Source organism: Cynocephalus volans, chromosome 11, assembly GCF_027409185.1.
Source record: "Cynocephalus volans isolate mCynVol1 chromosome 11, mCynVol1.pri, whole genome shotgun sequence".
In the NCBI taxonomy this organism is placed as follows: domain Eukaryota; kingdom Metazoa; phylum Chordata; class Mammalia; order Dermoptera; family Cynocephalidae; genus Cynocephalus; species Cynocephalus volans.
Genome location: NC_084470.1, coordinates 98,873,038 through 98,900,425, shown reverse-complemented (window position 1 = coordinate 98,900,425; position 27,388 = coordinate 98,873,038). Strand labels below are relative to the sequence as shown.

The following is a 27,388-nucleotide window of genomic DNA, read 5'->3' as shown; positions in this document are numbered from 1 at the left end:
GGATGAATTGTTTATTGTTTACAGGTTATCAGAGGTGACCTTTGGATTTATTGGTGGGCTTTAGCGGGCTGGCACACTGATAAGGAATAGTGTATTTCCCAATCGTTTATCTTCCTTGTGGCCAGGTGGCCTCTAGATAAGGTACTGGTCAGTTCCTGGAACTGGGTGGTGATTACCCCCTTCCTGGAATTTAGCATGCCTGGGCCTGCCTTGACTTGCCTGGCCTCTGCATATCCCCTTAGAGGCTGCCTTACTTAAAATGGCATTAGTTATGTTTTCTCGTCAGAAGCAAATTGCGCATGTTAAAGTTATATTTTATTCTTATACTGCCCACTTTTTTCTCAGGTCCCCACAAGGGAGCTCCCTCCCTTTTCTCATGTCATACTTCAGAGTCGCTTTGTTCTGAGTCTTCCTTGCCCTCTTTGTTTTCGTTTCTGCTCTTTCCACCACCCCAGCAATTCCCAGACCCCTCATTGTTTGTCTTTTCTCTTTAGCACCTCTTGCTGTCTAGCTTATTGCATGTCCTAGGTACATATTTTTGTTACCTGCCTCCTCCAGTGGAATATCAGCTCATCAAGTTCAGGGATTTGTGTCGGCTTGTCCAGGGCTATTTTCCCGACACAGACACTCAGCAGTAGCTGCACGCATAGTTATTAAGTGAATGGGGGCAGCTTAGCTGGGACGGTTGGTCAGCTGTGCTTGCTCTGGGATGTGAGGCTGGGCAAAGATGGGGGTGAGAAGGAGTGTCTGCAGGAGGCAATAGAATCCATTCCCTTGATTTCACCTCACTGTTCCAGCTCAGAGTTGATTCTTTCCATAGACATGACAGCCCTTTTTGACCACCACTGTCAACTATAGATGTAGGACCCAGCCCCTCTCAATGCCCTTGCTGGATCAGAAACAACATAGCAGTCACACCCCCATGGTTGCACAGCCAGGCAAAGCATCCCCACATACCCACCCCCACTTCCTGCTTTGTAGACTCACCACCAGTGTGGACTCTTCCATGGAACATGCCGGCCTGCAGCCACCTTGAACCCAAAGATCTTTCTTCACGTGGTGTGCTCTGTCACCAGGTCTTCCCCATCCTGCATGTGACAATTGCTGACTTATTCTGGAAACAAGGCTTCACCTGGCTCCCATTCATTTTCAGCCTGGCAGTGAGTAGAATCACTGGCAGCAGCCCAGGCCTGTTGGGTGTGATCTGTCACATGACACACATATTTGCAAAATTAGCTAAGTTCTCAAATTTTTCTGGGGAAAGCCACATTTTTCAAGAAACCTCTGAGTGCTGGCTATTTTACATGTCAGCTAATACCCACAGGAAGAAAGCATTATTGTTCCCATTTTACAGAAAAGGAAACTGAGACCTGGAGGGTGACTCCTGGAAGCAGAGAGTGACATGCGCCCAGTGTCTGACTTCTTTCCCTCACACGGCTGTCTCCCAGCACCGTGCTGACCTTCCTAACCCAGCCCAGCAAAGAATTCTCTGCTCAGATCTGGCCGCCACCGGTCTGAGCAGCACGGTTTTCCCAAATGGGGATGGAATCAGAGAGGCCAGATCAATGACACAGCTGCAGCAACCCCCAGCGACTGAATGGGGCTAAGATGGGCAGAGAATGTAAGGAGGGATCCCAGCATGGTGGTCCCAGGGCACTAGCTGTCCCCTAAGGACCCGTGAGGCAGGGGCACCAGCAAAATGAGGGCTTGTTTCCATATGCCGCACTCTGTAATCACTTTGTTGTCAGCATCCCAAGAAGTGGACCAGCAGGGAGGAGTAGGCAGAGGCCCCAGAACAACTTAACCTGGGTTGTCTGTCACACGCTCTGGCCGGTGGTCTGCACAGTGGGACTGTCTCCTGGCAATCCTTAAACTTCCTGTTCTGAAAAATTATTGAGGACCCCAAAGAGCTTTTGTGTATCAGATCTTTGTCTCTCAACACTTACCATACTTGACATTAAAACTGAGGAACTTCTAAAGCAAAGAAACCATGAGTACACACCCCACTGACCGTCAGAGCTATGATGTCATCACACTTCATGCCCGGAAGGTTCCACCGTGCACTCTGGAGAGAATGAGATGGAAAGGCAGAGCACGTCTTATGGTGTTGTGAAAATAGCTTTGACCTCATTCACGAACCCCCTCAAATGGTCTCAGAAACCCCCAGTGGCTGAGACCCCCGTTTGAGACCCCCTGGTTTGTCACCTCCCTACTTCAAAGCTCCAGGGATCGCTATGACCACTTGCAGGAAAACTTTGGCAGCAGCGGGTGAAGCTGAAGGTGTATACACACGTGACCCCAGTGATTTTATTCCTCAGGATACACCCTAGAGAGCGCTTCAGAAAGTCAGACACAAGAACGTGCACAGGGACATTGTCTGCTACTGTGAAGTAGCTACAAGTATCGACACAAATGAGCCCCAAACAAAACGGGGAAAACAGCAAGGTGTGGCAGAAAGTGATCAGCGTGAGGGCATCTGATTAACTCAACAGCACAAACGCCTGTGCCGTATTGTTCTCAGATACACATGTATATGCTGCACAGATAAACACAAATCTGAGAGACTGGCAGAGTGACTGCCTACTGTGGGGGTCCAGGGAGGAAATTAACACGGGAGAGTTGCACAGGGGGGGTTGATTGCATCTGTGATGCTTTAATTGGAAACAATTTTTAAAGTACATATCCAAGTGACTGGGAACATGCTAAGCGATGTGTACGCCACCAGTTCATTAACTGGCTCTTCATATTTTTTAGTACATGTAGCGCAGACTGCCAGCTGCCTTCTTAATACCTGTTTTCTTTCTTACTGATTTATCGGGGACAGCATTGCCTCCCCCCCCAAAAAAGGAAACCCTGCATTTTCCAGCCCCCATTGCAGAGAGTGGTGGCCATATCAGCAATTTGTGGCCCACGAGGTGAAAGTAGGAGTTATTAAGTGCAGCTTCTGGGAAAGCTGCCCAGACAGAAGGAGTGCCCCTGACAGCATCAGGGAACTGGACAGCATCAGAAGCAGGAGAGACAGAGCTGTAGCCACCATCCTGTGACGGTGAGGCCACCTTGAGGACGGAAGCTGGGGCAGAGGACAGTGGAACACGAAGATCAAGGGCACTGGGGCCTGCATGACACCCGGAGCCCTGCACCCGCCTGTGCTGCCACTGCTTGACCTCACACATCGTCATGAAGCCCCTCTGGTCCAGGCTGTGTCCTCTCCAGCCCTCACACACTTCACTCAGGCTGTGATGAACCACTCCCCTCCCCGAGCTCACGCTCATGCTCTGAAGATGCGAAGATGCAAATGGCAGGCGCGCCAATTCCCTTGTGTGCTAATCCCATCCTGCTCTTGGCCTTCCCATAGCCTAAACTTCAAGCTTGTTGAGCCTACTTTTCCCCCCTCCTCTTGGTGCCAAATAATGAAATTTCAGCATTTAGCTTTGAAAACTCTAAGCCTTTCTCACTGCCGGTGAACAAAATCTCAGCAAGATAAGAAGGAAAAAAATATTCCCGCTTCCCCTACAGCTGCAAAAACACAGACGCTCTTCAGCATCATAAAGCTGCTTCCTATAAAGTGGTGAAATGAGAATGTTGTACACACACATTTTTCTCTCTCTCTCCTCTTCAGTGTGGAGACTCATGTGAAAATGTAAAATCCCATTCTATTTTCAGTTAGTACAAAAGTGTCCTCAGAAGGGTGATGGGTACAAAGGAGTCTTTAAGATGTCTGGTCTTTGGGTCTTGCAGCCACGTGCTGGGAAACGTGACCTGCCACCACTCAAGGCTGAAAGACCCGTGACGGGGTGTCTTACATGATTATTTCTTGTCCTCCCAATAACATGCAATTTGGCATCTGTTATTTTCTGAAATTTCTTGGTCAAACCATAAGAGGATCATTGCCACTTGCATGAAAGAAAGAATTAGTAAAATCTAAGATGTGTTAGGTTTTTTGAACCATGATTCCCAGAGTCTTGTCTCATTGAAATCCACTCTGATGGACCAGGGGCTCCCCTGCCCAGAATGTCCCCTGCTCTCCTCCCCCTTCACTTCACTGACCCCTGCCACCCTTCAAGCCTGACCCAGAGTCTCCATCCTGGAATGGCCCTGCCCCCAGCCACAACCCTGGGCATCCCTCCACCTGACTTGCCCCACACTCACATAAGTTGAGGCTTCTTTAGTTACAAGTGACAGGAGGCCAGCTGAAACTGACCTGAGCCAAAAAGGAGCCACGCTGGCTCTTGTGTCTGAAGACCTGGGCTGACCTTGCTCGGGTTTGGCAGGATCCAGGTGTCTGGAGGATGACTGGCTCCTGTGCTTTGACCTCTGTCCAGGCCATGCTTTGCCCAGGTGGCTTCACCCACAGAGACGCTCTAAAGGGAAGGACAGCAGCTTCAGAACCATATCCCATGGGCTCAGCAAATCCTGCAGAGAGACTCCTTGTTAAGGATTCCAGAAGTGGCTCAGTGGTTCCAGTCAGCTCAGCATGAGTCACACGCACATCCCTCTCATTGGCTATGCCTAAGCAAGTTCCCACCAGGGACCCCAGGTGAGGGCCCATCCCTGAAAGGGAAATGGTGGTTCTGGGGTCTCATCAGAAGACTGAACAAGCCAAAAAGACCCGATCCCCAGCAACAGAGGTTAAAATTTGTTTTCTTGGCTACCTTCTGTGTCCAGATGACCAAACATAGAGCCTGGTACACAGTAGGTGCTCAGTAAACGTGTGCAGAATGCTGTGAGTGAGAGGTACAAGATGCAGCCTGGGAGACATCATCCTGATGCCACAGCATAGAATTTCAAGGATATTTCAAACTCCAGTCTGTACAGGGGTCCAGCCAGAGACACGACGGTCTGTACAGGCCAGGAGGACCTGCTGGAAGTGGGGGAGGTGCCCAGTCTGGGACTGCTGCAGCTTGTGATTTTTTAATTTATTTTTTGAGAAGCCAAAAATCTGGACATGTATGTGAAATATTGTACTATTTAAATTCTGACAGCTAATTTTTGCAAGCATTGTGCAAGCCCATGGGACACCTCTGCTTATGCAGATGATGAGAGTCGGTATTTGAAGCTGGAGTGAGAGGAGACAGCAGGAACCTTCCTCATGGGGCTGCCTCAATGATGAGATGAGGGCGCTTGTCACCTGCCCAGGCTGTGAGTTGCAGAGCCAGCCCTGGGGGCAGCTGCATCCCCACAATGGGGAGGCCCTAGTGTAAGAGTGTGTGCCTATGGCCCAGTCCCAGCCCATGGGGAGGGCCAGCTCCTTGTGTGTCTCTCACATTGTCCATTTTGAATCAGGACCCCTCTTCCCCAGAATGCCATTTGGTCCCGGCCAAGTGGAACTGATTCTGTGTCCCTGGGCCTCCTGGGGCACCTAACGAGATCTCGCCAGGAGCTCGGCTTTAAACACTCTTCACTGCGGGTTACTGGATCTTGATTTGCTGGATGCATTCAGCTGAGCACCGTCCCCAAACAACAGGAGAAATTAAACACTGGGCATGCTCGGCAGCCAGCAGGTGCCACCTGGTCCTCAGGGCCAATTACACGGGTCACTCCCTCCAGACAGACCCAGCACCCCCAAAGAAGATCCTGCTTGGAAAGGGAGGATGGACAGCCCTAGACAGAGAAGCTGCTCTGTGCCAGGCCCTGCACAAGGATGGGGGTGGAGCCTTCATAGAAGCCAAGGAGGCATGATCAGCACCACATTACAGGTGGGGAAACTGAGGCATGGAGAGCAAGGGGCCCTGCCATGGTCACACTTGAAGTGGCAGAGCTGGGACTGGGAGCCAAGGTGTCTGCTCCATGCTCAGAAGGTGTGTGTTCTGGACCCAGCCCTGCCATAAACACCCGGTGCTCTGTCCCCTCTCAGGCAATCCTTTGGGATTTTTTCCCCCAGACTGGGTATGGAGTGGCCGCAGGCTCCTCACCTTGGTGCAGTGGTCCCAGAGACAAGGCTCAGAGCTTCTTCTATGCAAAAGGTGTTTCTGTTAGTTGTGATAGTGCGGTGCAGTGGTCAAAGGCCTGGACTCTGAGCCAGACTGCCTGGGGCCAAATTTCACCCTGCCACGTGTTTGGCCATGTGACTTCTCTGTCCCTCAGTTTTTTCCATCTTTAAACTGGGCATATTAACATCGCGGGATGGCACAGCCCACGTCAAGTGTTTAGAATGCTGAACATAGTGTGTGGAACAACAGGTGCGACTGCCTCATCCCCCTGGGTGACCTGCCAGCAAACGTGGGCCCAGCTGGATGACCCTGCCTTCCTCTCTCCCGTTCATACCTTTCACACGGGTTGTCACTCAGGGAGCAGTTTGGCAAACCTGCTCTCTGCTGACACCCCTCCAACCCGCCACTGACCCGGGTCCTCTTAAGGGAGCTGTGGTGTCCTGGGGAAAACCCAGGGTGCAGATCCCAGCTCTGCCTCCCATAAGGGCTGGGATCTTGGACAAATAACTGCACCTCTCTGGGCCTCGGTGTCCTCTTCTGTAAAATGGGGTAAGGTAGGAACACCTGTCTTGCAGGGTCATTATCAGGACTGTAACAGAATTACCCTCGTGTATGACTCATGGGAGTGAAACAGGGTCACTGTCTCGGCGATGAGGCCAGCCCTCGGAGCAACTGGAGCCCCGTGAAACCCAGAAGGACCTGCGTTTGCTCTCCCTGGCCGGGCCTGCACACACATTCCCAGGGATGCAGCATGCTCTAGACCCACGTCCTTTTGGCCTCCAGAGAGTGCGGGTCCAGCCTCCTGTCCAGTCCTGCTGTAAGGCCATGAGGAGAGCCAAGTGGACACTGAGCTCCAGGCCACTCATACCGAGTCTGTCCCCTGGGCTCAGGCTGAGCAGCATCTCTGAGACTAAGGAAAATTGTGCTCGCAACTGCAGCACCCCCTCTGCCGGTGCACCAGCTGCTGCTCTGGGCTGGCCGTGCCCCTGGAGGAGGCAGGAGGCAGGCTCAGGCACCAGGGAGATGTGGGAGGAGACGCTCTGAGCACCCCCGGAGCGGGGCCCATGATGCTGGCTGGCTGCTGTAGGAGGGGCCCACCCCCATCGGCCTTAGGAGAGGCATACCTGCTCCTGCCAGGTTCAGGGGAGGGCCCGAGCAGCACAGTGTGACTGCTTGTCAGGGAAGGAGGACAATGCTGTCTATGCTGGCATTCCCAAGGCAGCTTGGCACAAGGTGCAAGACATGCATAATAAACCTCTCCTCAAAAGACAGCCTGTGCCATCACAGGACATCCGCTCCTCCTGGAGTCACATGGCTGGTCCCTAAACCACAGAGGTGAGGCCACTAGGAGCTGAAGGGAGGGGAAAGACGAGGGCACGTGGGTTCTGAGCTTGGCCCAGGCATCTCTAAGGAAGGGAAGATATGAATGGAGGAATCCTTTGTGTGATGCTGACAGGAAGATCCACAAGGTCTGAAAACGAGGCCCAGGAGACACAGGGGATGACGGTAGCCCTGTGAGCCGAGAGCTATTAATTGTCCCCAGCTAGGGCCTTGCTCTGCCTAGTTGTGGGGAATCAAGTTAACTGAGTACCTACCATGGAGTAGCAAGTGTCCACCTCATTCAGCCCTACATCAGGCAGGGTGTGCTGGGGGTGCTGAGTGACAATTGACCCCGGTCTTGGAGGCGCGATGGGCGGGCTTCACTTCTTGCTCTGGTGGCAGGGCAGTGCTACTAAGCAGAGGGACTCTTCCCTGGGGCGCCTCGGGGACCTGGGCACCCAGGGGCTCTGTCTTCACACGGGCTTCCACCACTACTGAGGTACGACAGGCTTGTGTACCAGAAACAAATGTGTCGACCTGAAAGTGACCCAAGACACTTTCACTCACGTTACACTAGCCGAGTAGGCCACATGGCTGGCCCTCTTCAAAGGGGGCAGGGCAGTGCCATAGGCCTCCACATGTCCAGAAGGGGAAAAGCAGGCCAGTGGGCAGTCCTCAAGGGATCACACCCCCACACAGGTTCTGGGAACCCCAGTCCACAAACCTACCAGAGATTTTCTGGGATGCTGCTGAATTTGTCTTGGCCCTATTCTGCTGAGTGGCTGGAAGATTTAACCTCAGTCATTCTCAGGGTTTTTCTGCCTGTTCCATGAGTCTGGTCAAAGTCCCAGGATCTTGCGCAATGCCAGGATGTCAGGGAGAGAGGCTCTAATCCCATTTGCTACAACTGAATTGTGTCCCCCCAAAATTCGTATGTTGAAGCCCTTGTCCCTAGCATCTCAGAGTGGGACTGTATTTTGAGACAGGGTCTTTCAAGAGGTGATTGAGTTAGATGAAGCCGTCAGGGTGGGCCTAGCCCAATCTGACTGATGCCCATATAAGAAAAGGCATTTGGACACAGAGACACCAGGGGTGTGAGAGGGACACCCATGTGAAGAGACAACAGGAGGGCAGCTGTCTGCACACCAAGGAAGGAGGATCTGGGAGGAACCAGCCTGGCTGACACCTGGATCTCAGACTTCCAGCCTCCAGAGCTGTGAGAAAATAGACTCCTGCTGTTGCAGCCCTCATCCTGTGGGACTCTGTCATGGCAGCCCTGCAAACTCAGGCATCAGGGGTCATGTGTTCACACCTGTTGTCACTGAGGCCCCCGTGCTCCTGGCCACATGGACTTAACATCGCAGAGCTCCACTGCTTCGGTGCCATGCTTGGTCTGGGAAGCCCTTTGCAGCGGTTGAGGACCCTGTGCCCAGGGTCACTAAGTTCACAGGGGCGACATGTTTTCTGGAGCCTGGGTTCATCTGTGCTCGGGAGTCAGGGACATGCAGACCTGACTCCCGGGGGAACCCCCTTCTGCCCTGTCACCCAAGGCATTTGGAAACAAGTCGGGAAGTTGTTCCCAAGACTACTGCTGCCTCCACCAGCTACTGTCTCCTGGGGCAGGGAAGCCAGGACCACTCGTCCCAGCAAGAGAGGAGAGAAGGGCCAAGTGCTGAAAGGAAAGGACACAAATTGCTATCTCAAAATGTCAGTCTTTCTCACATGACCCCTGGAGGGGCAGATTATGGTCACTACATGCTTCGGTGAAGACTGGGCTGGATGTCAACAGGACAGCTCCTTCCCCCATGTAAAAGTAGGCTGGTGGCAGCACCATCTTCACCAGGGACAGGGCTTGTCTCTGCTTCACTCTCCTGGGTGAACAGCTTCCCAAAGTTTCCTCAGAGTCCAAGACGGGTGCTGGAGAGTTTGCTATCACATCTGCCTTTCAGAAAGCAGAAAAAGAAAGGCAGGACAGAAGGGCACATCTCCTAGCTGAGTCTCCTGCTCTTTTTAGGAAGCCTCTGCCAAAGAAAGTCTCTCTTCCTTCTGCTAACATCCTGTTGATCAAAACTCAGTTACATGAGTGACTGCAAAGGAGTCTAGGAAATGTCTTTTAGGTGGATGCTTCACTGCCCGCAAAACATCAGGGTGCAGTTACTGAGGGGGGAAAGGACAGACATCGGGTGGCAAACAGTCTTCTGCTACCCTGTGTCACCAATGAGGACACTGAAAGTCAGGGAGAAGATGTGACTTGCCCAAGGTGCACAGCCCACAAGCAGCAGCAGTGGGAAGGACACATGGTGAACTCCATCCCATGTTAAGGCCCCCAGCAGTCCCCAAACCCCGAGCACTCCTCTGCATCATGTCTGCTCCACTCAGACACAGCACATGGGGTGTGACCAAGCAGGCAGACATGCGCAGGCTCTTCAGGGAGACTGAAAACATGAGCAGCACAGCGTCAATGAGGACAAGCTGATAGGAGTTAAAACCAGTACAGCATCTTTGAACGGATGTGTTTGTTCAGTTTGAGTTCAACTGTGAATAAGAGAAAAATCCAAAGCAGCTTAAACAGAATAGCCATTCATCTCTCTCTCACATTCCAAAACTCCTCTGAAGGTAAGACATCCAGGACTGTCACAGATGCACCACAGTGTGGGGGAAAGGGGCACCTTCCCTCTTGTACTGCCATGAGAGGCTTCCATTCCCAAGATCACCCTATGGTTCAAGCTGGCTGCTGTAGCTCCAGCCATCACAAGTACATCCCAGCCAGCAGGAAAGAGAGCCCACTGTGTCTCTTTAAGGAAGTCATACACACACACCCCACTGGCCAGAGCTTAGTCACCTGGTTATACCCACAGGCAAGGCAGGCAGGAAAACGTAGTCTTTATTCCAGGCAACTGTGTACCCAGCTAAAAATCAGGGATTCCATTACAGTGAAAGAAAAGGAGAACATACATGGGGTGGCAACTACTAGTCTCCACAGAAGACTAAGACTGATTAAAACTGATTAAGACCGTGTGCTCCAGCAACTCCACTTGCGTGAGTCACCAAAAACATATTCATAAGGATTTTTGATGTTGCATTATTTACTGATATCAAATCTATCAGAAACACAAGTCCATCCAGGGCGGACTGGTTTATCAAATGCCATATGTCCACATATGTGCAGCTGCGAGTGAAGCCTGACCTGCCGACCTGGAATCCCACCTGACCTGGAATAATCTCTGAGATCCACTGTCGAGGGAAGACGACCAGCTACAGAACACTAGCTCACAGGAACAGGGCAGTGCACACAGCCATGTTCACGAGCACAGGCAGGGTGCTCTGGGAGATAAGAAGACTGTCCCTGCAGTGCTCTGGAAAGGGGGACGGGGAACGCAGTGTCAGACAGGGAGAGTCACCTTCCATGCTGAATACCCACTTGCACTGCACAGCCTTTTTTCTGTTTTGTCATGTACATATTACCTATTTTTTTAAAAAAACACACTTAACCATAGAATGAAAAAGAAGCTTCTAGCCTCTTCTCTTCTCTTGATGCCTCCCTACTGCCCAACTGCTTGCTCAGTAGCCATGCCGAGCACACCTGGGCTGGCGCTGCGACATCTCAGACTGTACACACCTCAGAGGCTGCCAGCTCTGGATCTGACAGCCAAGTCTTCCCCGCCTGGCCCCCAGCACTTGCCCTGTGAGCTCCTCTCCTGCGGGAGCTGCAAGGCCCCAGCAAATGGCGCTGCTTGGGGAAAGCCCTCTAGGACCCCTTGGCAGCCGTGTGGTCCCCTTCACCACCAGGAAGTCCAGCTCACTGGCCGAGTCCTGGCACCAACCTGTGCCCACGCCTGCTGACAGCCCTCTGGGCCCTGAGTCTTAGGGGGCCTGACACGTTGGCCCCACAGTCACAAGCTATGTTGGGGTTCGAGCTCACGGCGCCCTCTGAGAAAGAGAGCCAGCAGTGATGGGGCACCAGCCTGACCCTCAGCTCTGGGCTCTGAAGCATGCGGCCCTCCTCTCTGAGCTACATACCTGGCAGCAGCTCCGTTTTTACTCCAGCTGCCAGAAAGATCAAGCCAAACTCAGGTACAGCAGCGGCAGTGTAGACGGCTGGGGCCTCCCTCCACTCACGTCTTAAGACCCGGGGCTGCTTCTGATCTGTTCCCACCTTCCACTTGCCACACCCATTCTTGCTATAAATGCCACTCCCCAGCATCCTACCTTCCCAGTGCCTACTATGTGCCAAGCACTATTCTGGATACTAAAAACAGTAAGAGTTATCATCATTGTTCCAGTGCCATATACCTGCCATTCACGCCAGAGATCTTCTAATCCTCACAGAAATCCCTCTGAGACAGGCCTTCTTACCCTACTCACAGACAGCAAAGCTGGAGCTGAGGAAGAGAAAGCGGCTGGACCAAGATGACAGAGCGCAAGGAGCAGAGGAGGGATGGGAACCCAGGGCTCACTCTAAACCCCACGCTCCCTAACCCAGTGGGGAGACTACAGCTCAGAGACCACAGCTCTCTTCCCATGCCTGTCTCCTCCTCCACAATGGCCCCAAGGGCACGGATGGCCGGGATCTGCTTTCTGCACCCCAGCAGCCAGCCTAGGGCCCAGCAATGGCGAATGACCCTTGGCTGAGCGGAGGCCACCTGAACCCCACAGCCCCTCACCCAGCCCTCGGACTCCTGAAAGGAACCAGCCCATCATCCCTGCAAGACCTCCACATCGACACCTTCTGCTCCGATTTCCTTTTTTATTAAAAAGTAGATCAAGAAAATATACACACTTCAGCCCATCCACCATGGTGGGCTTTGAGCAGGTCAAAGTGCTGTGGGGATGGCACAAAGGGGAGGAGGGCCATGCCAGTCCTGGGTGCCAAGGCTTTGGAGAAAGGAGTCCCCTCAGCCAGCTAGCCCTGGGATGTCAAAGACTGGGCCGCATTGCTGAGAGGGTGAGGGTAGGTGGAAGGGGGAGGAGGGTCCCCAGCTAGAACAGCAGTGTCTGTGGTAACTAAGGGCCCCGAGGGCAGGAAGGGGCCTCCAGACTCAGAGTGTAGATAGGGCCTGCACAGGCGTCAGCCTGCAAAAGGTCCTGCAACCTCGGCCTCCTCCGCCTGGGACTCTGGGCCCCTAGCCTCTCTCTGATCTGTCCTCCACAGGCCCAGCAGGACAGGGGCCACTCTCAAGCATTGATGGCCTTCCAGCGTTCACTATCCGTGCTGTTGATACTGCCGGCATGGCAGGGCATGGAGGCGATGTCGTCCAGGTAGGCAACCCCACCAGCCAAATCGAACTGTGTGCTCGAGTAGCAGGCAGCTGAGGCCCCTGCAGCCCCCACTGCCTCCTGGCCCTCCCGTCGGGCCACAGCATAGGGCTGGGGCAGGCGCATATCTGGCTCCTCGGTCTCATCCACTTGGCATTTGTAGGAGAAGAGGATCTTGGGCTCTGAGCTGTGGGTAAGAAAGAGGCAGGGCAGCCTTGCGTGTGACTTGGGAAAAACCTTCCCCATGGGCAATGAGGCCACCAGATATGGAAGGAAAGGCTCTGACTGCCACACAGTGACCACCCGCGAGGGCCCCATCGCCTGCTCTGGAGTCCAGCAAGACTTGTTTTGAAACCCAGCCCTCCTTCTCCTGGCATGTGAGCCTGGGTAAGTGGCTGCTGCTCTGTGCCTGCTTTTCCATGAAATGGGTGCACCAACCTTGCCGAGGATGAACGTACGTAAATCATGAGCCCCCCTCGCCAGGGCCTGGCCCAAAGTGCTTAGTAAACACTGGTGGGAACTCCACCCCTACTCCCCTGACCCTCCAGCTCACATTACTGCCCACTCCACCCTTACCTGGTTCCTCAACCCTTAGGCTAACTCTCTGAGGTGGAGACACAGCTAGAAATTTACAAAAAGAATAAAAGAAGACTCGGGAGAGAAATTGCGTGTGCAGATAACAGCTGGGCTGGGATCCGATCCAGACCTTTCCGCCACTCTATTGCCCTCTCCCAGCTCTTTCCACACCCTACCCTCAGACCCGGTGGGTGGGGAAGGGTGAGGGGGCAAGACGCCTGCACTCCTGCCACATCAAAGACCCAGTGTCAGAGCCCCAAGGCCACCTGTCTCTAGCAGCCCTCCCTCTGACACTTCTCCACGGGCAATGGGCGCCACAGCACGCTCAGATACACACCGGGTTTCCCACCCCAGCCCTGCTCCTCTCCCCAGTCCTCCCTGGCTAGAGTACCAGCTCCGTGAGGGCAGGAAGGGACTCTGTCTACTTTGTTCCCATTGTGTCTGGTGGCTACAGCCGAACGAGCCACCACGCTACTAAATGAAAAGGAGCACTGCAGTGAGGTGCACAGCCGCGCTCTCCTGTGGGGAAGGTGTGTGTGCCTGTGTGCACCGCCCCAGTGTGGGCACCTCTGCCTGTGTGCGCGCGTGCACGTATACGCGCTCCAGCCTTGGCCAGCTCCGTGCTGGGCCCGCCCGCAACGGTCTGGCCTGCACCAGCCCCTCCTGCATCACCCCCACCCGCACCGACGCAACCTATAGCCGGCCCGCCTGCACCGCCTGCCCGTGCCGGAAGCACAGCGCTCGGCTGGAGCAAGCGCGGGAAGCTGAAGGCGCAGTTCCGCCCGCTACTGCGCGGGGGCACCCGCGGCCTTGAAACTGGGGCAGGGGCCCGGAGGCCAGACTCACCCGAAAAAGCCCCGGAGGAAGGCCACATAGATGAGCGGCGCGAAGAAGCTGAAGTAGAGGAAAGTGGTGGCGTCCACGCAGCTGCAGTGGAGAGAGCCGGTCAGGGCGCCTCCAGGACCCAGCCCCCGCCCCGGACCCCACCCCCCACGTACCAGAGCCCCTCGATGACGTCGGCGCACAGCAGAGCGCTGCCCAGCCCCTGCAGCAGGTTGAGCAGTGCCAGGATACCCGCATACACGTAGAAGCTCCTCCGTGCTGGGGGGGCAGGGCGGTGAGGTCCTGTCCTTGCCAGGCCAGGCTCTGCCTCCCCCACCCTCCACCTGGGACCCCTCTGAGGCACCGCAGGAGGCCTCCCTTCTACCCACGGTTCCCGCTCCCGGCCAGAGTGGCACAAGAGACCCCCGCTGTGTCCCCAGCCCTGTCCTAGGGCCTTCTGCTAGCCGCTCACAAGGCAGGGAGATGCGCTCCTTCAGCGGGGTCTTGGGGAGGATGACCACCAGAGAGTAAACCTGCGGAGACACAGGAGGGCTGAGAAGGATGCTGGGGCACTAGGCCCAGACGCTGAACCCAGAACCTAGGCATCAGTCCCCTGTCTGGCCCTGAGGCTCCCCCTGCCATCCCCAGCCTGCGCCTCACCAGGAAGAAGAAGCAGGAGCTGACCAGCCAGAACTGGCGGCCCCCGTGCCCGTAGATGTTGAAGTCATCAGCCGAGAGATGAGCATCAGGGTACAGGATCTCCAGGGTCCCCTGCAGGGGCAAGCAGGCAGGAAAAAAGAGGGTCTCTTACAGGCTCCTACCATTTGGAGAGCCCCCCCCCCCAGGGCCTCCTCCTGATGCAAAGCCCCCAAAGATCTCTGTCACATCAAGCCCAATTTCTTGGCCCATCCCTCAGAGATACCTGCCCCTCCCTGCTCCCTGGCCATGGTATGCCCACCTAACCAGCACCCAGAAGAGCCCAGCCTTGGGCAGAGTCACGTGGGGCTGGGGAGAGAGATGGGTATGGTGTAGCCCTGCCCCTAATCTAAGAAAGGGGCCTCTAGATGCACGTTTCTCAGGTGGCCTGCAGTCCCGCATTTCCCCTACCTCAACCACATGTTAAAACGGCAGGCTCTGTGTGTCTCCCCACTCCCCCATTCCGACCTACAGACTGGAATTTCTAGGGGAGGACCCAAAACCTGCCTTGGTAGCAAGCATCCAGGTGACTTCTAGGTGCATTTAAAGCTTGAGAACACACCAACTGCTAAACATTCCAAACCTGAGCCAGGACCAGGAGGCACTGGACACCCAGCCCGCCCTGTCCCCACACCTCCTGCCCCTACCCACCCTCTTACCTGCGTGACAGAGTAGGCTAGGGACAGCACCGTGGTGATGGCCAGCACCCGTTTGATGCTTGACTTGCTCTCCAGGTGACCTGGAAGAAACGTGCTGGTCAGCTGGCAGGAGCCAGCCCAGACGACGGTATCAGGGTCAGCCCCCAGCCAGGGAGGAGCAGGGGAGTGTCGGGCCAAGCCCGAGAGACCCAGCAGCACACGCACCAAAGGCAAGGCCCAGGATGACCACACTCAGCTCGATGGCCAACAGGAAGAACCGGGTGATCTCCCACAGGATCTGGACAGAGTGGACAGAGCATCAGCTGGGGGCCCAGCACCACCCCAGGTCAGGCCTCCCTCAGCAGTCCAGGACCCACGGACCCAGCCACACCTTGTCAGCAACAGTGGCGGCATTCGAGGTGCTGACCGTCATGGACACCACGGCCCGGGCGATGCCCACCAGGGCCACCACGAACACCTGGTGGGCAAGGGAGGGAGAGGTGTGGTGGGCTCAGGGAACCAGAACCTCTTGAACACACACCCACCCCCACACCAGCAGGAGCCTTTGATTCCTCAACAACGAAGCAAGGAAGTGATGAGTGGGGGGTGAGACGCGGAGAGGTAGGGCTCACAGGCACAGGGACCCTCCGCTGCTGGGTATGTCAGGGCTGGCCTTCCCCTCATGGGCCTCAGTTTCCAGACTAGCACCAACAGCCTTGAAATGGTTAGCAGGGGCAAGCACGGTGGGTTCAGATGCCAGCTCTGCTGCCTCTTGGTTCTGTGACCTCAGGCAAGTAACTGCACCTCTGTGCCTCAGTTTCCTCATCTATAAAATGGAGGTAAAAACAGCACCTATGCATTTGATTGCCGGGAGGGTCGAACGGGCTAACAGATGTAACAGAAGTGTGCCCAGAACCCAGGAAGGGCTACATACACATCTGCTGTTAGTATTATCTATTATGTTAATGGTTTTAATTCCAAGATGTGGGGGACTGTGCAGAAAGAGGCCACAGGGAACAGACTGCAGAGGCCCTGGGGTAAGCTACCAGCCCAGAGGTTTGGCAAAAATAGCTGTGCTGAGCACCTATGGCCTTTGTCTGCTGGTATCTGTCCCCTTCCAGCAACAGCATCTTTCCTCTGTCTCCTCACTCCTTCTTCATATGGTCCCAGGTGAGGATGAGCCTCCTACCACTGGCTTCAGGGACAGGCCTGTGACCCAGGGCTGGCCAAACGTGACTGACATACCCCTGGCCTCAGGACTGGTTTGGGGATGGGCACGGGACCCAAGGGAGCCTAATGAAAGGCAGACCCAGGACATCAGGTGCAGCCACTAGGAAGGGCAAGCACAGGGCTGCCAGCCTGGGCTGAGCCATCCTGCTGCCACAAGCTGGAGACTGCTAGAGAGCAGGGCCCTCAGAGAGGGATGGAGGTGGTGCCCCAGCAGCATTGCTGAGCCCTGAGTCCAGGCAAGCCTGGATCCAGTTTCTCAATCAGTACCTTCCCTCCAGCTCCTGTGAGTTTAAGTTGGGTTTTCTGATACACACTTGAGAGCCCAGTTTCATACATACTCTCTTCTTTGTGACATGAAAACTGTGTCTGAGCCTTGTGGAGGCTGCAGAAGCAACAAACTGCCATGTGCCTACTGTATGCCAAGGTTCCACTGGGCTGGAGCTAGCATGCTTCTCATCTGGTGCTCACAAGAAAGCCACAGCTAAAGCAGATCCAACACACATTGTTTAGGAGGGTGCTGAGGCACAGAGAGGCCAAGCCACTGGCCTGAGGTCACACAGCAACATGACTGGTTCAGAGCCAGTTTGCATGAGTCCACTCTTAACCCTGCCTCCTGAGCTCTTTAGGACAAAGTCCAAGAGTAAGTGGGCTGGATCCTGTTGTATATTCCTGGCAGCAGCCCTGCTCCCCTCTCCCTGCCTGCTCCCCCAGAAAGGACATCTTCCTGATGTACAGCAGGTGTTAATATCTGTCTAGTGAATACTCGAGCGAGTAAATGGTCAGAGAGGCAGTGGGAGAGAAGCAGAGAAAAAAACAGTCTCGATTCCCACCGCTGCCCCCACACTCTCACAAGGGAGAGAGGCACCAGTCTGCCAGCAGCCACAGGGCCTCCACCAGTGGCCTCCAGGGTTCCCCAGACGCCTCACCTGCCTCTCTGCCTGCCCACTGTCCACTCCTCTAACCTGGGAAGTTCTAAGCAAGACCACAAAGAGGGGACCAGGGAGCCATTCATCTCTCAGGTGATGGCATCTAAGAGTCACAGAGAGAGGAGGCTTCCAGCCAGTCAGGCCTTCCCTCCAAGCAGGGGAGGAGAGCCCTGAAGGAAAGATGCTGTATAGCCTGCACCTGGATCCTGCACCTGGCACTTGCACCTGGATGGCCCATACCTGGAACCACCTTCTCAACCACAGCCCTGACACCTCTCCCCAGGTAACCCACACCAGAACCACCGAGTGACGAGATGCGGGCTTTCCCAAAAGGCAAGAAGTCTGCTCCACAGTGGTCTCACAGAATGGACGGACACATGGACAAGATGGACGGATGGAAGCTACGGGACATTTTCCTCACCCAGCATCCATTCCCTTCCTTCTAGTGCCATTTCCCCAGCTCTCTTTTAGGGACCACCCACCACCCTTGGCCCATGGTCTGGCCAAGCTGACCCTGCCCTCCCAGCTCCAAAGTGTCCCTTTCCTTGCCAGCCACAATGACTGGCTCAGGGAAGAACATGGGATCCCAGGTGGGCCAATCAGAGGAAATTCCAGGTCTACACTGGCCCCCTCAGGACAGGGGAACTCTCTGATGGAGTTGGGAGGGTCAGGATGTTAATTTAGAGCTGCTCTTGGCCATCTCTGACACACAATATGAGGAGAACTCATGTGAGATAAGCTTAGAAGAGAGATGCAGCAAGAGGCAGAATCCTAATAACATCACTTAATCCCCTGGATCCAGCCATACCTGAAGCTCGTTTTTCATCACAGAAGCAGTTAATTCCCTTTTTGCTTAAGCCAGTGGGAGCTGGGTTTTCTGTCACCAACTGGAGTAAACTCACCAGGATGTAGAAGGTGATAAAAATGGGGCTGGAGGTGATGCGGATCTTGGCCCGAGCAAATGGAAGCTTCCAGAGCAGGAAGATGAAGAAGAGCACATTGGGGACGAGCAGCAAGAGGTCCCAGTACCGGACCCTAGCAGACGGGGACAGAGGCTGGCTCACTGGTGAAGTTGTGTCGCCCCCACCCCACCAGGAAAACCCGCTGACATGCAGCTAACTTGCCCAACAGGTTGTGACAGCCTCACCTAGATGTGCCGATGTCTTCGTAGAGCAGCAGCAGGCAGCGATGAGGCACACTGACATTTGGCGCCAGGGGTGGGGGCACCACCGTGCTGTTGGCCCAAATCGCATCCTCCAGGGCATCCATCCCACCAGCAGCCCTGGGGAGGGAGAGCTACCATGGTTAGCAGCTCAGGGGCTATGTGACCTGGGCCACTGCCCTCCTGTCCCTAGGTCTTGGGCTCCCAGGGGAAAATCAGAGGGGTGGCACCAAGTGTGCCCACTGGCCACTCCCCACTGCCAGGAGCTCAGCTCTGTGTCTGCTGGGTGGGAGAAGAGGGGTGAGGCTCCTGCACAGGTCACAACCCACCTCCCGGGCAGTGGCCCAGATCTTTGTCTCAGGCTCTATCTTGTGACTCCCAAACAGTAAAAGCAGCCACGCCATTAACTGAACACTTGTGTGCCAGCACATGCTGTGAGCTGCTCAGCACCACCCGGTCGAGCCCCTCCACTCCTGAGTGGCCCTGGATAGCAAGGCAATGAGCAGAGCGGACAAGAGCATGGGCTCTGGGTTCAGACCCCAGCCCTGCACCTTGCTTCCTTGTCCTCTCTGCCTCAGTTTCCCCATAGGATGGAAATACCAATAGTGTCCTTCTTGTGAGGTTGTGGTCATGTCAAGTGCCTCCGACAGGGCCCGCACGTGGGAACCTCTCAGTAATGGTCAGCTGTAGTTCTGAGCCACCACACCGTGCAGAACCAACTCAGAGGCCACCTGACTTGTGTGAGATCACACGGCTGCTAAGTGCCAAAGCTGGGCATCATATAATCTCCAGCCCTTGTCTCCCTCTGCTGCTGCACTGGAAAGGCAGACACGAACGGAGGGGAACCGGAGCTGTGCCTGGGAGACACACAGGAGGTCTCCGAATGGAGACGTGGATGGGGAAAGAGGCGGCACGGTGGAAGGGTCAGAGGAAGCCGTGTCTGCAAATTTCGGGCTGCTGGGGTGGAGCCAGTGTGGAATGGGCCCACCGCCAGCACCCATGTGATGGTTGAGAAGGACAGGCCCAGGCCAGCCTGGACAACAGAGGAGCTGCTGGTCTGGGGTCCTGCGGGCTACCCTAAGGTGGGGGGAATGATGGAGTGGTTGGAAAACTGAGATGTGGACTCCTGGGTCAGAGGACTCTCGGGTCAGAGGACTGTTAGGAGACAGCAGTAGGACTTCTACAGGGAGTTCAGGAGAGCCCAGGGCAGGACAAACCAGGTGTGCCAGCATTTAGGATGACTTGAACAGACTGGGCCTGATGACCTGGCGTCTCCGCCTCCAGCAAAGATGCACATACATGTATGTTCCTAACAGCCCCAGGAAGGCAGTGAATGCCCACCTCCAGCAGTGCATACCCATACATGATGGCGGGTTCATGCCAGGGAATGCTCCACAGTAATAAAAAGAACTACTCCTGCTTCAGGCACAGTCAGTGAATCTCACAAGTGTGATGCTGGGCAGCGCCAGCCACAAGAGCTGCCACGCCTGTGATCCACATAGAAATGCGGACAAGGGTCGCCTTGGTGGAGACAGGGCGTAGTAACTTGGGGACGTACACCCCTCCTGGGTGTGGCACAGAGGTGTGTTCACTGTGTGTCAGTTCGTTGAGCCGCGCACCTGTGATTTGCAAACTTTAGAAAGTAAAAAAGACGTGTCCTGACGATGCGTGGGGGCACAGGCCTCCCCTCAGCAAAGAGCATTCCAGGGAGCTGAGTGCCTGTGCAGCAGGGAGGATCGCAGCAGTGCGACAGGAGCCCGTTATGCTGTCACCCACACCACCCCTGGGTGACAGCAGAGCCAAGACGAGGGCTGGGGGACTAAGGGACGTCCTCATTACTCGTCCAGGCCAAGACTGCTAGGGCCACCTCTGGCTAAAAGGGAGAGAAGACCCCGCAGGGGATGGCCAAGCCCCGGGACTCAGGAGCCTCCACCCTCCTCTCTAACAGGCCACTCGCTGGCTCTGGTATCAAGTCCCCGTGTGTAAAATGTGGGCATGACAGCACCTGCAGTGTGACAAGGAGTACTGAAGAGGACAAAGTATGCCCGGCATGCAGTAGATCCACGGAAAGAAGTCAACTCCTTCCCCATTCCCTGCCAACGGGAGAGGTGGGTAAAGCCCACCCTGCATTCCTGCATTCTTTCCCTTGCTTGCAGGCCTCACCAAGCACCTGCTGTGGACAGGCACAGGTGTAGGTGCTCAGACACAGGAGGCAGCAGGGCAGGCAAGGTCCTGGCCTCGCGGGGCCTTCAGGGAGGGAGGGAGGTAGACTGCAAGAACAGAAACCATATTTAAAAAGCAAACTCCTAGAGATAAGTGCCAAGAGGGGAGGAACAGAATGATGGCAAACACAGCAGAGGCTGCTGGGTCCCCCAACATCCACCCATTCCTTAGTATAGAACCCACAGATTTTGGCTTATGCACGGCTTCCCAGAAAAACAGCTACTTCTCCAGCTTCCCTTGTAACTGAGTGTGACCATGTGGCCCAGCTTCATCCAACTAGACGTGAGCAGAGTGAGGTTTGCCAGGTTTGGGCCATGCCCTCCCCCTCCCATTAGCTGGAATATGGATACGATGGTGGGAGGAAGAGTGGCCATCTAGACCACAAGTATGAAACAAAGTACTGAGGACAACAGAGCAGTCGAAATGTGTCTGGGTCCCCAACACAACGGGGCCTTCATGCACGTCCTAGACAGCTTGCACACTGTCATGCAAGACAGAAATAGTCTTCTATCTTGTGAGCTTGGCTAACAAGATAGCCAATATCTTGTGAATATATTATTTCAACAGCTAGACCTGAATTGCGATGAATATAAAGGAGTACTGAGCTGAAATCTAAATAATTGAGGAGCCAGCCTTAGAAAAGTCTGAATAAAAAGCATTCGAGAGAGAATGGCAAAAGCCCAGAGGAAGAAAGAGGCTTGGCCTGTCCAAAGTGCAGAAAGCCAGTCAGGGTGGCTAGAGATGGTATCAGAAAGGTTGGCAGGGCCAGGTCAGACGGGGTCACGTGCAGACGCGTAGTGTGGCTTCCCTCTAAGTGCGATGACAAGAGTGTTGCAAGCTGAGGGGTCCAGTTTCCACGTGAACAGAATTGCTCTGGCGCCACGGAAAACGACTGAAGCAGGTTAGAATGGAGACAGACACTGTGAGGAGCTACCGCCACAGTCCAAGCGAGAGGACAGTGGTAGCAGTGCAGGTGGAGTAGAGAGATTTGGGATCTCTTTGGGGGGATAGGCCAACAGGACCCACTGATATATCAAACGCAGGGACTGAGAATAGTGAGGAACACTCTCAGGAAACTGACGCCGCAGTTTCTGGCCTGAGCCACTGGATATCTTGCAACTGAGGCCAACACTGTTGATGGCATCCCCACCAGACACCGCTCCTTGTTTCTTGCTGAGAAGCTGCTATTTCGTGCAGGATCCCTCCATAAGACCCTGTGTTCACCAGAAGTTGAACCTCAATTAACTTATAAGCCAGTGGTTTTGGGGGCTGGGGGCTGGTGTGGAGCAGCGCTCCAGTTTGACACAGTGGCTGCTGGGGGGTGGGGTGCTATGGAATTTTTGTGTACAGGGTCCAGAGCTGCCAAATGACCTCCAGTGTATGAGACAGCCCACCAAATAAATAATCGTCCTCCCGTAGAGCCAACAGTGCCCTGCGGAGTGGCCCTGGTCAAAGTCAGGAAGGGCAGCCCGCTCTCCTCCCAACCAGCAGCTGGTTCAGGCAAGGGCTTGTGATGCTACATGGGCAGTCTGTGTCTGATGTAGCTGCGGATGGCATGGTGTCTGGAACTGCACCATCCTACATCCCTGTGAGGACCAAGCCACCATGCTGAGCATGAGTAGTGAACAGCTGGAAGGAGGTACATGCCATCTGCGTGATTCTGCTGGCATCAGATTATAACTTGTGAGTGGCTTTGAGTTGAGAACATCAATAACCTGCAGGAAGGAGGGAGCTTCCACAGTCCCCGACTCCCCGCTCCGTTATAAGGCAAAGCTTAGCAGAGCAAATGCCTGTCCTTGCAGCCCAAAATCAGCTCCAGCCCAGGATAAAGTACCAAGCAGCAGCAGGAGGGGCAGGGCTGGGTTGCAGGCCAAGCACCCAGCAGCCACCAGGAAATGGAGAGGCCCCCGTGACAGAGAAGTCAGTGGGAGGAGCAAGGCCAGGAATGGGGGCGTTGGAGGAGCCAGGCAGAGTCCAGGGTGTGGGGCAGGGTGGGCTTCTCTTGGTTTGCCTGTCCAGAATTCAGGCTACTCCCAGTTGCTAACAGCACCCCATTTTCCTGAGGGGGAATCTCAACCCCCTACTCTCTGTGGGGTTTAGGTATGGCTGACTCCACTCCTTCACAACCCCAAGGAACGTGCATGTGATCTAAGCCAGGCCAATCAGCATGTTCCATCACCCTGACCAAGGAAAAACTGCTCTGAGACTTTTGCTCTAATTATCAGAAAACACTCACTCTCTCTGAGATCAGTAGGTCAGAGCTATACCACACGCACCTGAGAGCAAAGTCATCAACACAGGAGCAGAGAGCTGAGAGCCAGATGGAGATAGTTCCTGATGAGCTCATTTGAGCTGCTGGATTCAGCCACACCTGAAGCCAATCCTACCCCCTGGGTTTTTCAGTTATAAAATCCAACAAATTCCTTCTCTGTGTAGGCCAGTTTGATTTCTCTAATGACCACTGGAAAACTTCCAGCTGACACAGGTTATAGAGTTGGGCAGACAGGGTTGCACTTCTGGCTCTGCCGCATGCCTGCTGTGTGACCTTGGATGAGTCACTTCCCCCCACCCCGAGTGTCACAGGGACAATAACACCTACCTGACAAGGCTGCCATAAGGATCAAACAAAACCAGTGAAGTAAATGTCTACAAAAGCTACACACATACAAAGATAACGGTGCTTTTCTTATCAGAGGAAGGGCTGGGGGTGGGGGGGAGGGTTTGGTTCATGGGCCGCTTTCAAAGCTCCACTTTCTGTGGGGTCGGAGGAGGGTAAGAAGCAGTGTCAGCTGGCCTCCTTGCACCTACTCCCCTGCTAACAACGTAGTGACAGCAAAGAACAAGAACCGAGCCCTCCCAATCCTGGGAGGGAAGTACTGATGCTCCTATTACCCGCACTGTACAGAGCTTAGAGGAGCAGCCACCTGCCGGGCCTGCAACCCAGGCTCTCCATCTCCATAGCCCAGGACCCAATCAACAAGGGGCCCCTCTCTGGGCTGCAGTTCCTCCACCTGTAGGTCAAGGGCACCTGGCTTGGTCTAGAGCCATGCTTTTCAGAGGAGTGTATGTGGGAATCACCCGAGATGTTGTTAATATGCAGATCCTGCTCCACCAGGTCTAGGGTGGGGCTGAGGGTCTACCTTTCTAACCGGCTCCCAGGTGGTGGTGGCGGTGGTGCTTCTGCTGCTGCCACACTGGACTTACGAGGCTGTCTGCCATATCAGAATTGCCATTATATGTCAAAGTTTATAAAATAACTAATGTGATGACTTACAAAAATACCATGCACAACTTCTATGTGCAGACTCAGCAGTAAGTGCTTTACATCGTGACACACTTAATCACACCAGCCTCTAAGACAAAGGGAACAACTACTGTCCCCACTATACGGAGGACGAAAGGAGAGGCTTGGCCTTCTCTGCTCTTAATTCTGTTAGACAGAGAGTCCGGTACACCCACGTTCTCCTCTGCACCACCATGATGCTCCTTGCTTTTCCTTCGGATGAGCTCCTGGTGTTGGAGACAGAAGTCCAAGCAGTGACGGAGAAGTGGGAGGAGGGGTTGGTTGACTGGCTCAGGAAAAAGGGGAATGTGGGAAGGTTAGCTGAGGACCGGTGAGGAAGGGGTGGAACCCAAACCAGAGGGGTGGAAGAATTCTGTGGGATGCAGGGTGCCCAGGGCAACCCCAGGCCTCCTGAACATTCCAGAGGCATCTTTCCACCTACTGCTCTGGCCTCTGCCTCCTGCCTCCCACCCTCGTGGCCAGCCTGGGGCCAGGGTGCCACTCGTGGTCAAGCAGCTCCCTGGACAAGGGGCTTCCCCTCTCTGGGACTCAACTTTCCCACCTCTCATCTGTGCAATGGGATTGACGAAGCCTCCCCCAGAGCCTGAATGGGAAGCCCTGAGCAGAACCGACAGCCCATCCGACGCTTCCCACCCCCAGCAAGTTGTTAAGCTTTCAAACCCTGGAGCCAAAACAGGATGGGGAAGGCTCCTAAGGACAGAGGCAGGGTGCGCACTGTCCTGGAGAGGCCGCTCCTGCCAAAAGCCCAAGCAGGAGCCGCAGGAGGAAGAGGAGGCCCGGGCCCTTTCCCCGCCTCCAAGGCCCGAGCTGGCCTACACCTGCCCCACCTCTTCCAGTGCAGTCGCGGGCTCTCCCCGCGCTCTTCGTGCCGCTAGGATTCTCCTGCCCCGGGGTCTCGGCGCTTGCTCCTCCCTGGCTAACCCCCGGACGTCCTCTCTTGCCCGGGCCTCCTTCCCAGCGCCAGCAGCGAGCTGCGTGTCCGCCGTCCACCGCCCCGGGTGCGCACGCCCGGCGCCCGGCACCGTGCCCGCATGGCGCGGACAGGCCCCCGGGAGGAGAGTCACGCCGGCCCCTGCCCAGCCTCAGCCCGCAGCCCCCGCCGCCCGCGCGCGCCGCCCTCTGACACCTCCCGCGTGCGGGGTCTCCGTGCTGGCGCCGCGGCGAGGAGGGGCTCCCTCCCCAGCTGTGGCGGGAGACCGGGACCGTCCCCTCCTCACCTGGGAGCCCGCGCCGCTCAGGCCCGGCCACCCTGCTGCCCATCCGCCGCCGCGGGGCGCGCGGAACCGGCTGGGCCGCGGGACTCCGGGCGCGGGCGGCCAGGGTAGGCGGCAGGGCCGGGGAGCGTCGCGCAAGAGCCGCGGGCAGCCGGCTCTGCGGAGCAGCGAGGTGGACGCGAAAGGCGAGACGCGGTCGGCGCGCCGGGCCCGCCGGCCCCCGGGACAGCGTGCAGCCCTTCCCGGCAGCGGCGACCCGGAAGGCAGGACCGCCTTTTTCGTCCAGCCAAATCTGCGAAAACAGCCACAGTCCCTCCTCGCAGCCCTCAGACCCGCCCCTCAGCCCTGAGTAGCCCACAGGAATCGATCTCTCCGGAATGGAGCGGAAGAGGCCAATCAGATCCCAAGGGGCGGGGCGCCCGCTGACCCCTTAAAGAGACAGTACAGGCCGCCGCAGGGACGGGAAGTCCCTGCGTTTCTCACCTGCAAGCTGCAAGGAGGGCGGACTTGAGAGCTGAACACGCTCCACCTTTTGCCCCCGCGCTTTGCAGCTGTCGGCAGCAGTCGACGAGCCGGATCGCGGCCGCCCGCGCTCCACCTCCCAGCCCAGGCTGGGACCGCCCCCTCGCGTGGCGCCGGCCCAGGCGCCCCTAGGTGGTGACCTCTGGTCCCTCCCCACCCCCGACGACGCGTCCCAGCAGCGCGCCACGCCGTCCCGGCGTACCCCATCAGAACGCACTGGCATTTACTGAGCTCCGATCTTAACAACCCTTCAAGGTTATTATTAGTCGCACTGTATAGGGGAGGAATCCGAAGCTTAGTGACAAAGCCATGACGCCAGAGTTTGAACTGCCCCTCTCCCATCTCTAACTAAACAGTTCTGCAGACAACTTCCTCTGGAAAGCCCTCCCTGACTGCTTCCGTCCTGTCCCCCGCACCTACGCTGTGCTCACTACCCTCCGCAAGAGTAAGCGTAGCCCTGCAGGGTCTGGAATGCCGCCGCTTCCTGCTTCTGTTCCTTGAATATACCAAACTTGTTCCTGCCTCTGGGTCCCTACATCTGTCCCCTGCCTGGCTGGCACCTCCTCAGAGAGGGCTTTCTCTACACCCTTGCTGAAGCAGCTATCCAGTCTCTATCCCATAATGCTCCTTTATTTTTTTCAGAGTACCCTTACTCTTTCACATCACTGTATTTATTTACTTGCTTCCTGTTAGGCACCAGTCTCCCCCACTACAAGGTTAGTGTCATGAGCACAGAGCCATGCGTTTGTGTTCCCCGCAGCATCCTGAGGCTGACTCAGTGCCTGGCGCAAATTGTAAGCACCCAGTTATTACAGTAATCCCAAGATGCACACCCTGTGACAGCACAGTTGGGCTGGAACGAGACTGAGTCCCGTCTTCACCTAGCTCCTGTTCTAAGTAAGCTGGGAAGAAACCACCTTGTGATCATTTGGGACTTGGTTTATCTAGGACTTTCCCAGCCTGGACTGTGGTCAGGTGTGCACAGTCTAAGTTACAATTTCTATATTCACCGGAGAGGCTGCGCAAGGCCTGCTTTGAGATCACTAATGACCACAGCTGCAATGGGCTGTGGGGGATCCCAAGCAGTTCCTCAAGTCCCGATGAGGAAGTTATATTGTACACATCATTCCTGGTGGAGTCAATTGGCAAGAACAGGTTCTAGGCCGCTTCTAGCCTCCAGGGGGCAGGAAACCACCATCCTACCATGCACTAGGAAGGAGCCTTCATAAGGTATCGGTGACCAGGCCTAATAGCTATGCTTTTGTGCTTTTTGAGACTACAGGCTTCTGGTGGTCAGCAGGGGAGTTTTCTATTACTAACGCAATACACAATTCTGCATTTTGTACTATTGAGTTTTGGACCCCCGCCATGTAGGTTTCTGTGGGATTTTATTGTCTTTGTAGAATAACTGAGGGTATGTATTTTGCCTCTCTTCCTTTGAGGGCACAGGCAGTGGCTTACTGCAGTGTTACCTACACACAGAACAGAGTGTGGCATCTGTGAAATTCAATAAATAGCAGTTTAATAAACAAAGATCTGACTGTAAAGTTCTGTATTAGTCCGTTTTGT

The 27,388-nt window shown here is 55.3% G+C and overlaps 1 protein-coding gene across 2 annotated transcripts; it reads right to left on the bottom strand.

Moving 5' to 3' along the window:
* Positions 1-11,977: 11,977 nt before the first annotated feature.
* TPRA1 (transmembrane protein adipocyte associated 1) lies at positions 11,978-25,589 on the bottom strand. Of its 2 annotated transcripts, none has more exons than XM_063114633.1 (11): positions 25,301-25,589; positions 18,542-18,676; positions 18,297-18,429; positions 15,630-15,716; positions 15,464-15,536; positions 15,260-15,339; positions 14,565-14,675; positions 14,377-14,437; positions 14,081-14,183; positions 13,929-14,009; positions 11,978-12,693 (listed from the first exon to the last, which is right to left on the bottom strand). In XM_063114633.1, exons 2-11 carry the CDS (start codon positions 18,661-18,663, stop codon positions 12,426-12,428), a joined length of 1,119 nt encoding a protein of 372 aa, XP_062970703.1. In that variant the 5' UTR covers positions 18,664-18,676; positions 25,301-25,589; the 3' UTR covers positions 11,978-12,425. The 2 variants fall into 2 exon arrangements, with proteins under 2 accessions (XP_062970703.1, XP_062970704.1); XM_063114634.1 differs by lacking the exon at positions 25,301-25,589 and adding an exon at positions 24,911-24,959.
* Between the last annotated feature and the right edge of the window lie 1,799 nt (positions 25,590-27,388).